General features: G+C 31.0%; 1 protein-coding gene across 1 annotated transcript in view; it reads left to right on the plus strand.

The window, feature by feature from the left end:
- The first annotated feature begins 231 nt into the window (after positions 1 to 231).
- The window catches only part of RANBP17 (RAN binding protein 17), a 356,591-nt gene continuing 342,952 nt past the window's right edge, over positions 232 to 13,870 (plus strand). The window contains exon 1 of the mRNA XM_051973711.1: positions 232 to 691. Within this exon, the coding sequence (XP_051829671.1) occupies positions 232 to 691 (460 nt within the window). The remainder of the gene's footprint in view (positions 692 to 13,870) is intronic.

Genomic DNA, 13,870 nt, shown 5'->3' on the forward strand with positions numbered 1-13,870 from the left:
TTTGTCTTATATATAAAGCAGTCTTGTTCAAAATTGTGATCCAAATGAATACTTGCAGATTTGGATATTTTACTTATCTATTCCAGACCTGAAATCTGATGTTAATTTTGTTTTAAAATCTATGTTTGCTGCAGATTTGTTTGACGAAAGGGGAAAGGGAGGAGTGTGATTTTTTTTCCCTCTTTGGCTTAAATCTAAAGATCCTCAGTTTATGTTCATTTCATTTTAGAAATGAAGCCTCTGGTGAGCATAGTAATGCTGATAGTCCTGACACAAGTTTTCCAGAGTTTTTCCAACTTGTATCAAGGAAGCTGGCTGAGATTATTAAGGGAAGGACATAATTGTGGAAAATGTGAGTTAGAACTTTGTTCTCAGCCTGAAAACTGCTTGGCTGGAACAGTTTTAGACCATTGTGGCTGCTGCTCTGAATGTGGGAATAGAGAAGGGCAGATTTGTGATTTGGATGGCAGTAATCATTTCTATGGGCAGTGTGGGCAAAACCTGGAATGCATTTTAAATACTGAAGTAATGGAGTATGGGGAAATTCCTGAACCACAGTGTGTTTGTGGATCCCAAGAAAGCGTTTGTGGACCTGAAGGGAAGACCTATGAGAATATTTGCCAGTTCAATGAGATTTATTCTCAGAAGAAAATTAATGTTAGCATAAAACACAAAGGACCATGTGAATCAGGTAAAAAATACACTATATTTTCAACAATATATTTGTAGAGAAAGAATATTGATCTCTGAACATGTTTTTCTTTTTGTGTTACTTGTATCCTAATATTAACTTGAAGCATTCATATGAATGATAAAAGGGTTGGAGAAATAATTTATCAAAGTTTCACTGAATTTCTAAGTTATCAATGAATTATCTTTCTAAATTATCTAAGAAAGATAACTTTCTAAGTTATCTAATCTAAGTTATCTAAGTTGCCAATGAATTATCTGAGCAGAAAAGACCTACAGAAAGGAATTAACAGAATTTAGGGAGTAAAAAGTAATTATAAAGCATTTAGAAACCAATCAATCTATCTAGCCTTGTAAATGGCCAACAGATATAAGTCAAAGATGAGCTAAAATATGTAAATATTTAAATTCACTACATGCACTAAATTACTGTACATGTATTTGTGTTTCATAAAAATAATAATAATGTTCTTACGTTCCACTGATATTTACTATACCAAAATAAAATACTTAAAAAAAAAAAAAAAGACCAATAGAAAGAAAAAGCAAGGGAGAATGGGAAGTAAAGTGGTCATAACAAACAGAACTATTGTATGATGGAATTTTTTAGGAGTTTTTCCAAATTAATAACATTTAATAACATCTACAATAATCATTTGGCTGTTTGCTTCTCAAGAAAAGGGTTAAAACTCAACTTAAAAAGCCATGTAGATAAACTGAGAGAGCTGCATAATAAATCATATATCATATAAGCAACAATAATTGGAAATCATTTGCATTTATTTTTACAGCAACAGACTAAAAGAGTTTCAATTACTTCTGAGATTCCATTTTCTACATGCAATTTAGCAAACCAATAGATGAACAAAGTATAGTCTATCAGCAAAATGAAGGAAAATCAGACAATTAAGTTAGACATTTCTACAAAGCAATTTTATAGCCTGACAGCAATATGATTCATCCTTCAAAAATTAGTAATACTGTTTTAGAGACCAAATTTTCAAATGTTCCAAAGCACATTCTATAGAGATGAAAGTCACGCAGAAACACTTAAATACAATTTTCAGTAAGACATAAAATGAAAGGAGTAGGGGGAAAAACTCAACTATTTCATGAGTTATGAGTCACCAATATTAGTTCACATATATTATGAATAAATGACAACACATTATATTTCCCCTTTCTTTGTATTAGAGTAAAATTTTTCCTACTATATTTTCCTCAAGAAGTTGAAAATTTGCTAATTTTTAGTAGTAGATTCCCAGGATAAAATGGGACTTAACTCAGCTCTACCTCAAATTAATTGTGGGTATGTGTATAAGTAAATATGTGATTATGTTATACATATATATTGCTGGCATTTTCTAAAACAGCATTAGTATTGTAAATAACAGATAACAATGATAATTATATTTAAGATTTTTATATAATTTTCCATTATAAAATTATGTTACTTTAATCTTATAACACTGAGATAAATGTACATTTAAGTAACATATTAAAAGTATATTTCTGAAGAACCTACTATGCACTAAATATGATGCTATATTCTAGGGAGAAAAGAAATGAAATAAAATCCAAGTCCTGACCTCCAGGAGCCTAAAATCTACTAGAAAAGATAAGAGCATACACTAAGAATTATAATACAAGGCAGATATGGCTAAGTGTTAAGTAAGAGGTATCAAAAAAAGATACAATGATGGTCACTGTAATGGCAACATCTCTTCTGATTTGGAAGAATCAGGGAAGACTTTAATGGAGGAGGAAATAGTTAAATTGATTCTTATACAATGTTCAGAAATTCAGAAGACGGAGATGGAATAAGTGGGGATGACACACTGCCAGAAATGCCTAAACTTAGCATTTTGGCATCTGGCTAAGGGAAACATTTTTAATACATTCTACATTTTTCCAATAAAATTGTGTCTCCTACTGAGGCAAGTAGCTGAGATAGTATATTCAGAAATCTACAAGCTATTTGTCTTGGGAAATCACCTAATTTTTTTTTTCAGATTCAATTTCCTTATCTATAAAAGGAAGATTATAATAGCTTCTATTTTCCAGAATTTTTTGAGGATCAAATGAGATAATGAATATAAAACACTTAGTAAAGCTTAAATATTATGTAAATACTGGCTATTATTAATATTCTCTATATAGCTTCCTGAAAACAAAACAATACTATATACTCTACCACAATAGGATTCCTGAAAAATGTAGGTAAAATTGAAAGGCCACTTGTCCAGCTATACCTTATATAAATATATTGACCCTAAAGTCTTTACTACATTGCAGACGCATTATTACTATTTTTTGAAAATCTATTCTCCCAATGACTGTTATCTTTTTTCTTCCTTCTTTCCTTCCTTCCTTCCTATCTATTTTTTTCATGGCACCTCTATTTAACCAGTACATGTGATGCTCAATATGAATGAATTAGTTTCTGAGGCTGAAAAGACTGAATATTGTGGCAATAATTCTAGCCATTATGGAAAACCACATTGTTATTTGCTTAATTTTACTTTGTCCTTCCAAAAAAAAAATAGATATAACTCTTATAAGTTAGATGCCTATAGCCTAAACAACCTCAGTTGTATTTTTTGAGGTATTTTCCATTTTATGTGTGACTCAAGTTCCCTCCTGGGGAAATCTCATCAAAGGTTGGCCTAAAAGGCTATTTCAAGGAAATAGTATTTTTATTTTCAATTCATTAATCATATTCATTCTGAATATATCCTCCTCCTTGTAATAAAGAATCTAAAGGAAAGAGAAAAAAAAAACCGAACAGTTCAGCAAAACTAAAAAAAGCACATCAAATTTGGTCATTTATACAATTATTTCATATTAATAGCCCTCTACTTCTGCAAAGAATTAAGGGCAGTAATTATCTCATCTCTTCTTCAGAGCCACGGTTAGTCATTACAACTACATAGAGAGTAAGAATCTATTTTTTCCCTATTTACATTGTTATAGTCACTGTATATATTGTTTTTCTGATTCTCTTCATTTTGTATCAATTTCTATCAATTCATTATTTTCCTATGCTTCATATTCATCACTTTTTATGGCACAGTAAATTCTATCACATTTATATGTCACAATCCATATATACCCCTGAAAAATGGATACGACTTGTCTTGTTTTCACAGTTCTTTTATATCACAAAGTATTTTAATGGATACTTATTATATATATTTTCTTATTATTATATGAGTATTGTGTGTATATTTCTTTCCTTCTCTTCTTTTTAAAATAATCACTAGACTATATATTTTCTTTCTCTCTCCTCCCCAGGCAATTGAGGTTAAGTGACTTGCCCAGGGTCATACATTTAGGAAGTGTTAAATGTCTGAGACCAGATTTGAAGTCAGATCCTCCTGACTTCAAGACTGGTGCTCTATCCACTGAGCCACCTAGCCATTCCACTAGAGTATTTTTAAAAAATGCATGCGATGGAAATGAAAAAAGCTCAGAGAGAAACATGAACAGGAAAAACAGCTTTGAAAGTAACTCTGACAAACCAAACTCATATAATCGAGATTAGAAGGAAAACAGGAAGCTAGGGGAAAAAATTTTATAGCAAGTACCTCTGACAAAAGCTTCATTTTTCAAATAACATAGAAAAAGGAATCAAATTTATAAGAATACAAATCACTCCCCAATTGATAGATGGTAAAAGAATATGAATAGGTAGTTTTCAGATGATGAAATTAAAACTATTATTGTATGAAAAGATGCTCTAAATCACTATTAATTAGAGAAAAAAACTCTGAAGAACCACTTCACATCTATCAGATTAGTTAATACAACAGAAAAGAAAAAAGATAAATGTTGGAGAGGATGTGGGAAACTTGCGACACTATTGGTAGAGTGTGAACTCATCTATCCATTCTGGAAAGCAATTTAGAACTAAGATTATAAAAAGACTATAGAACTATGATTGTTTTGATAAAAAATTAGCAAAAGTCTATATCCTAAAGATATAAAAAGAAAAAGAGAAACACAGACACACACATACACACACATACACACACACACACACACACACACACACGGATTTATTGAAGAAAAGTATTTATAGCAACTCTTTTGTGCAAAGAATTAGAAATTGAGATGTCCATCAATTGAGGATGGTTGAACAAGTTGTAGGATATAATTGTGATGGACCCCTATTGTGTTATAAAAAATGATGAGCAGAATGATTTTAAAAAACCTTAAAAAGATGTAAAAGAACTGATACAAAGTGAAGCAAGACAATGATTCAAGACAATTCCAAAGGACTCATGATAAAAAATATTATCCATCTCTAGAAAAAGAACTGAGTCTAAATACAGATCAAAGCTTACTATTTCTTACTTTTTTCATGTTTTATTTCCCCCTGCTTTTTCTTTCATGACATGACTAATAAGGAAATATATTTTACATGATTGCACATGTGTAACCATCACAGGGAGAGGGGAGAAAAGAGAAAGAGGAAGAGAATTTGGAATTTAACTTTTTAAAATGAATGTTAACAATTGTTTTTTACATTTAAGTAAGAAAAATCAAATATTATTCAAATGCAAAAAATTAAAACATTAAAAAATTACAAAACAAGCAAAGAGCAAAACTAAAATTTAGACTCAGGTAATTTTCAAATATAGTGCTCTTATGCATTTTTATATGAATTTAACAATCAACAAATTTAACCAGATGAAAAAAAAAGCAAATTACATATGAAATCATTAAATTTTGTTACCAATATTTTAAAAAATATATATTAAGTTTAACAAAATAACAGATAAATGCCCTGTTTGTACCTCCCCCCAAAAGGAAACTGTTGAAAAAACCATCAGTATATGTTTGTGTATATACACACACACATACACATATATACATATATTTATTTAAAAACAAGCTAAACATAATATTCATGGTTTCACATGTAATTCTTTTTCTGTTCCATTGTGTATGCACATTGTTTTTATTTGTTAATTTTTTGGTATACACTGAATTCAGAATTTTAAGAATGAAAAAAAGAATAAATTCATGTTATCCAATTTCACTACAACAATACAATATATGTATAGAAATTAGTCTTGGCAAGGAGAAGACTAATTTCTATACATATATTGTATTGTTGTAGTGAAATTGGATAACATGAATTCTCCTTGGCAAGGAGAAGGACCATCTCTTCATCTGTGAAAGAAGTGAAGGAAAATATATTGCTTTTGAAAATACCAAATTTTTCATTTAATTAAAAATAAGTTGCAAGTCATATCAACATATGCAGAAAAAGCTTTTGAAAAAGCACAATACTCATTTATGCTTTTTAAAAAAATCTAATACTGTAACCTATTCAACATGTAAAGAATTGCTTGCCATAGGGGGAGGGGGTGGAGGGAGGGAGGGGAAAAATCGGAACAAGTGAATGCAAGGGATAATGTTGTAAAAAATTACCCTGGCATGAGTTCTATCTATAAAAAGTTATTTAAAAAAAAATCTAACACCACAAAGTATAGACACAGAGGAGCCATTTTATTAATATCATGAAAAACATCTATCTAAAAGCAATAGCAAGTATCATACATAATAAGGATTCACTAGATTTTTTCCAATAAATATAGAAAAGAAGATGCCTACCACCCCTATTATTTGATATAGTTTTGGAAATGCTAACAATAGCAATAAAACAAGAGAAAAAATAAAGATATAAAGAAAATAAAAAGGAGGTAAAACTATCCCCAGGACTTATAATAGGATGATATATTTGAAAAATTCTAGGGAATCAGCAAAGATACTAATCAACACAATTAGTAGTTTCTGCAAACTTCCAGGCTACAAAACTAAGCCTCAAAAATCAACTGTATTTCTATAATATAATCAGAAATTTAAGAAGCAATAATAGAAAAGGGACATACTTATTGTAAATAATTACAAAATACAGAGTTATACATGGAATGATTTATCAGAGCACATAAAGTATAAAATAAGACAACTTTTTTTTTTTTAAATAAGACAATTTTAATGATGAAGGAATAGTCAGTGATCATGGCTGGGTTATGCCAATATATTACTACCAAAACTAGTTTACAATAATAATGCCATTGCAATCAATCTCTAGGATTACTTCAAATCTCAGAATGAAAAGCTTTCTTAAACTGGATTTCACTATGAATGATAATCATATATAATAACTTATTTTAAATTAAATTAAAATTGAATTAATTTTGTCATGACGATTTTTATTATAATAATTCTTAGAGTAAATACTATAATTACAAAATCAGGGAATACATCAATATATTTTATTACATTTTACATTAATGGCCCTAGAGTGTTAATATATTTTAACTAAGTATCTAATTTTCAGCCACAATGATAATTTTTGTAATTAACAGAAAATCATCTACATTTATGTTTATATGTGCATATTTATCAGAGGCATAGCTATTTAATTTAAAGAGCTCTGAAATTTTATTTTATTTGAATTGAAGCAATTGAAAAAAAATCTAATTCAAATCTCTTAAGTTAGGACAGATAGTGTAAATTTTGTCCATAACGTTTAGTTTAATGATCAGCTATATTGACTTACCCACTATTTTGATAGTGGGTAATTCAATTCTATATTTCCTATTTGGCCCACCACAGTCTTAGTAATGTTCCATGTAAAAAACAATATGGTATAGTGGAACACCTACAGGATATGGAGTGAGACAAGACTTGGAATGATTCTTCCTTTGTTCTGACACAAGTTCTATAATCACAGACAAATTACTTGATCTCTGAATTTGTTTTCTGATCTGTAAAATGGAGGTAAAAATAATAATAAACACTTAACTCATGAAATTGTTGTAAAGACCATATGAGAGTTACTTTGGAAATCTTAAAGTACTACACAAATGTCCACTATTATCATGATCATTAAAGGTCTAGCACTGAGCAACTTTGCCATGGTCTCTAGCCATCAACCTATAATTTCAAAATATTTAAGACAGCTAAAGTGCTATCCTTCCTGCTTAATATGTGATATTAATCTGAGTAGTAAACTTATTATCAGAGTTTTCATAACTAGGCAAAGGTCTGATGGAGGAATAAGAAAAATAAACTAAAATGGCATGTTTTTTCTAAATTTACATTTAGTATTGGGAAATTTCAAAGAGAACAGATGTTATAAGCAATAATAAATAGCATCTTTCTTAAGCTGAAAGATAGAGCCTAACAAAAATATTCTGTTGTCACTAGGATATACATTATCTTATCACATGTTGAGTATTTTCACTACTAATGATAAAATAATCCATCCATACCTTTTCAACTTGTTGATTTATGACCATGTTCTACCATAAATCTTTCATTAAGGATCTATATAATGTTCTGGATGGTTTTCTTTAGACTTTTAATACTTCATAAATACCAGTGAAACATTTGGGTTAGTCTCTCAGTCAACAGCATTTATTAAGTACTTATTATGTGGCAGACACTAGAATATGTGTTAAAAATAAAAAAGACAGTAAAAGTACACTCAGAAATTTTATATTCCAATGGAGGAATGGAGTTCATACAGAATAGTTGAAAGAATTTCAGAGAGGAAGGTATAGTAGCTGAGGAAAGTGGAAAAGTCCTCCAAAAGAAGGTAGATTTTTGAAATGCGTCTTGAAAGAAACTCAGAACCAGGGGTGAACAGAGAGGGTTTTTCAAGCAAGGGGAACAGGCAGTGAAAAGGTACAAAGATAAGAAATGGAGCATCATGTAGCCATAGTAAGAAAATCAGTGAAACTGGATCACAGAGTGAGAAGAGGAGTAAAGTGTAAGATAATTGGAAAAGTACAAATGGAGTCACATTATGAGGGGCTTTTCAATGCCAAATAGATGGTTTTATATTTGATCCTAGAGTTAATAAGAAGTCACTGGAGCTCATTGAGTTGTAAAGGAGAGAAGGAATGATATGATAAGGCTTGTACTTCAGGAAAATGAGGTTGTTAGTATTTGGGTAGAGAAGGTAGAGACTAGAGGCCAAGACACCTATTCAAGAGTATCACAACACATTAGGCAAGAGGTGATTTGTGCTTTGACATTAAGGTGGTAGTTGCAGAAGGGAATGTATTAGACATGTGTAGGGAGAAAAGACAAGATTTGGGAATATTGAATATATTTAATGAGTGGGCAAGGAGTAAAAGATGATCCCCAGTTTGTGAGCTTAGGGAATGAGATAGAGAATCGATTAGACTATCTGGTCTTCCTTTCTCTTTCTTTATATGACCTACCACATTTTCTGGACATATAAGTCCTTCATTATATCTTTAGTGCTATTTTGCACTTAAAAGTCTCTTTAGTAATATGCTACTGCCTACTTAAACACTTCATGTGTCTTTCCATTGCTCTTTTGGGTCACCTGTAATTTTTATGCTTCAGAGATCATGACGGTTCATGATTCATATCACATAGCACCAATGGGAGAATAAGAAACTGGCTTACAATGGTATAAAGCAATCCTTAAAACAAGTTAAATCATCTGTTCTTTATGAGTTTCCTGGCATAAAATGTATTCCCTAATGTGAAGAAATATACATTTAACAACAATCCATTCTGTTATTTTATGTCTTATCTCATTTATTTTTGATTAGATGTAAAAAAACAAAACTTGGTACTTTCAAGGGCAATACAGAATGCTTTATTTTTTTTTTCTCTTGAAAAAGGAATTTATGTGATATCTGAGTTTTTATTTGGTATTTCTTGGCATTGGCATTTCTGTCTTCTTTTAGATAAAAGAAAAATTACTTTAACACTAAATTGACTAATGGGCACTTAAAATTGCCTGAGATAAGCACTAATGAAAAACACTTAGCACTGGAAAACTACAGCTTCAGAATATAAAATCTTATCAAGAACAGATCACTGTTAGCATTTACCAGCCATTAGTTACAATTCAGTTATACAATAACAATTTATTAAATACCTACTATGTGCAACATTATCAATACTTGACTTATAGTCCTTCTTTCCTACCTAACCATCAGCCATGATGATTTTAATATTCATGTTGACAACCCTCCTATTATCATTAGTTTATGCTTCTGATCAGTTCCCATGTTCTCCATTTGATTCTACCTCAGCCACTTATAGGGGTGGTAAGACCTTGTTATCTTATTCTCATCTGAAACTACTCCACTTCCAATGTCCTGAATTTTGAAAGTCCCTTGTTGAAGCATGATTACAATCTCTTACGTCTCTTACATCATGTTAATCTTCTCTGTTTTCAAACTAGTAGTTAAATTCAACAAATATTTATCAAAAATATTATCATATGTAAACTAATGGAAATACAAAGATAAAAATCTCTTATGATTCCAAGCCCATAAAGTTTACAATATAGGTGAGTGTGTAGTAGGGAGGAAAATCAATCTCTTCACAAATAAATACAACACAACATAAAATGTGATATAGGTAAGGGAAAAATCCGCTAAAAAGAAAGATCTATCTTTCAGCTGTGTTGAACACTAAGGAGATGGTAACTGACCTGGTTCTTGACAAACGAGAAACATCTCAGAAGACAAGAAGAAGTAGTGGGTTCCAAAAATGGGCCACCTCTGATTCCTTGATTCTTTCCTATTTTGCCAATCTATTACTCCTGTTTCACTAACCCCTCTTCAAAGCCTTGATGCATTATAAGCTATTTCAAGGAATCTTTGAATCTACTTCTACCTTGTTCTTCCTGCTAATTACCCTAATCCTTGAGGTTGCTTCTACCATCTTCTTTTTCTGTTTTCCCAAGTCACTGATCCCTACTTGAGGAAATCATAAATACATGCCAGTTGGGTCTCCTACAAATTCATGCTATCTCAACTCAGCTGGACCATTACAATGTATAAAATGTTTTAATTCCTCTTTGACTGGCTCATCATATTCTTCCACAACTACTGTTCCAAACTTTCTCCTCAATTCTCTTAACTCTTTATGTTTTTTGCAGATAATCTTGGTTCCTACTTCAGGAAAAATTTGAAGCCTCTATCATGTGCTCACTTATTTCCCCTCCTCCAACCTGTGTTAACCTGTTTTATTCTATTTTCTTTTTCTAATAGCAGATCATTAAGTGGGTTTTTCCCTTGCCACAACTAATCTTTCCATTTGTTTTCTTGATTCCATCCCTTCTTATATCCTCTAGGATCTTGCTCCATTCCACTATATATTTTCCTCAATTTCAACCCCTCATTCTCTGTTTCTTTCCATGTGTCTGTATCTCTTCTTCCTTCCTTCCCTCTTTCTCTGTTATCTAGAAACTTTCCCATACGCTAAAAAGACTTTGTTTTGATTTTGCTGACTCTTCAATCTATTATTTACTCTTTCTAGGAGTTTAGGGAAAGGAGATATGATTACTTACTGTATCTTGCCTCACTATTTGTAACATACTTCAAACTGTTTCAGATTTGGCCCTATTATGAGAATGCAAAAGTATAAAGCTAGTTTACATGAAGGTGATAAAAATCCCTAAAGAAGTGGTCTCTAAAGTGGGGGCCACATGGCCCTTTAGTGGACTAATCTTGATCCTCCTAAATGGTAATCAAATGGAGCATAGAAAGATGTGTTTTTAATCACACATCTTGTCTACAACACAGTATAACCCTTTTATCCATTATTATACTCTCCAACTTCAACACAGTATAACCCTTTTATCCATTATTATACTCTCCAACTTCACCTTGCACACAACTGGCTCACTACAACTGTGCAAGCTTGAAACCTCTCTCCTTTTGTGCTAGGTGATGGCCCCAAACACAGATTGCATTGCCATCCTGGCAATAGTTGATGAGAGACTTTCCTCACCTACTCCTCTTTGTTTGTAGTTAGTTGGATGGACTGAACTGCATTAGATAAAAGGACATGGATGAGTTAATACTGCAAATCTATATAAACTTTCCTTCAAAATATAAATTTCTTCCAAACTTCCCTCTTTCAAGTATTAATATCCTTGAAGTTTCCTAAATTGAAACTGCTCTCTTCAAAGTTATCAGATACCAAATCTGATAACCTTTTCTTAGTACCCATCCTTCTAGATCTTCCTGAAGAATTTGTCACTGTTAATAACCCTCTCCTCATCTAGCTATTTATTTACTCTTTTTTCTTTGTTTTGCTAAAAATAATGTATCACCTACAAAAAACTCTATCCACTTAAAAAACACGGAAACAATTTTTTCAAATCCATTAAAAATTCTTTTGAATGAAGAATTTCAACAGAATTTGAACACATTCATTAAAAAATATAAAAATCTTCCTGCCAGAACAACATATTTTTATTAGGGAAGACAGAACTGTACTAGCTGAAATTAAACAAAAAACTTTTTAACTAGTAGATGGGATAGGAAGATGAGTATCAAAAATTAACCAAAAATGCATTTCTTCTATTTGGAACTACATATTCTTGTGAGGTGTCTTTTTCAGCTATATCCAAAATAAATGAAACATAAAATCAGATCCTTAAATCACTTAGTCACAAAGTGTTAAATCAAGATATTAAAAATAATGAAACATAATCAAATTGCTCTCATTTAATATTTTAAGTGAGACCAAAAAAATTTTCCAATCATTAAGCAAAATGTTATTTTAAAAATATTATTCCTTTAATTCATTCTTTAAAATTTTTCTTTTCCATATGTTATATACTTCTATATATTATTAGTACCAAACATTATGTTATATAATTTATAAGAAAATGTATGTATATTGGGATTACAGCAAAAAATTTTTGCTCAAGTGGTATTTGATCAAAGAAGTTCTAAAACAACTGGCTTAAAAGTCTACCATTTTCTTTTTATCGTAGTCTGATATAAAATGCACTCTTGTAGCTAGTGACTATGTATGCTTTCAAATGTTCTTGTCTGATATCATTCCCACTGATAAGTCCTCAGGTTTCTATAGGTATTCTTGAGAAGTTAGCCCTTTAATGTCAGTAGCTGTAGTCCTATTTGCATACTTCTCCCCAAAACTGAGAATTAGTTAGTAAGATGGTAAAGAGTTGTTACAAACATCTCCCCAACTCTGACACACTCTCTCATGAGTAAGGCTCAAACCACCCTCTTGTATAATTGTGGCAGATACTTAAATACTTGAAGTAAAAGGGTAACTCATAGAACCTAAGACATGGGAGTTAGTTTCTTCCTTCTGTAGGATACTCAAGAAGTTAACCTTAAGTATGGTAAATCTTGGTCCATCTGTATTTGGTTTTCAGTACAAATAATGTTGTTAGTTAGGACACTGATGGGAAAATGGGAAATCCAGAATCTTCCAGAATCTTAGAAGCTTGCAAAATCCTCATCTGGTTGGGCTTGGGAGATGGGATGGTTGGCATGGAGATCTGAAAAAGACTGAAGCTGAAGCCCTCTTTCCCTATTAGAAGGCTTCTCTCTAAGATTTCAGCTAGAACACCTCCAACTTAGTTCTAACTAGTTTGTTTATTTGTAGAGGAATTTGGGGGATGGAGAAGATAAAATTTCTTTAGTTTATTGGATTGCAGTTCTCTCCTCATTATAAGTGAACTTTTCCATACTCTGTTTAAGGCCTATAGATTGATCAGTTGGACAGATGTTATCTCTAACTCTAAGTGGAGGAAGGTTAGGTAAACTTAATCACTACACCCTTACATAGCCTTAGAATTTGTTTTCTTCATTTTATTCTGCTCTATCCTCTAATATGGCAAGGTTCATATTCAGTCTCTACTTTTGACAAGTCACTTAATTTCAGTTTCCTCATCTAAAAAATGGCAAAAATATTTGCCTTCTGTACTTTGTATACCAAAATTGTAAGTACTCTCTATACCAAATAGATAATGCAAATGGAAATGCTTTTTTTTTTACTTAAAGTTCTATGCAAATATAAAGTATTATTATTATTACTACATGATTTATAACTTTTGTTTTCATTAAAGCTCTTGGAATATTTTACAATCCTTTATAATCATAAGTAAGACATACAGAAAAAAAAATATTCCCCCTTGAAGTTTCCTTTCATTTTAGGAATAAAACCTCATGTTACTTAAATTCCATACTTGCATTTTGTAGAGATATAGCTGATGATTAATTTATTATATATCCTGAAAAAAGTTTTAATGTTTATGAATTTTTATTTTACATTATTAAAACTTTATTGCAAATTATCATCTTTTCCAAAAGTATTCTTATATAATATTTTTGGATGCCAGTGAAAA

This window comes from Antechinus flavipes, chromosome 2, assembly GCF_016432865.1.
Source record: "Antechinus flavipes isolate AdamAnt ecotype Samford, QLD, Australia chromosome 2, AdamAnt_v2, whole genome shotgun sequence".
NCBI classification, from domain to species: domain Eukaryota; kingdom Metazoa; phylum Chordata; class Mammalia; order Dasyuromorphia; family Dasyuridae; genus Antechinus; species Antechinus flavipes.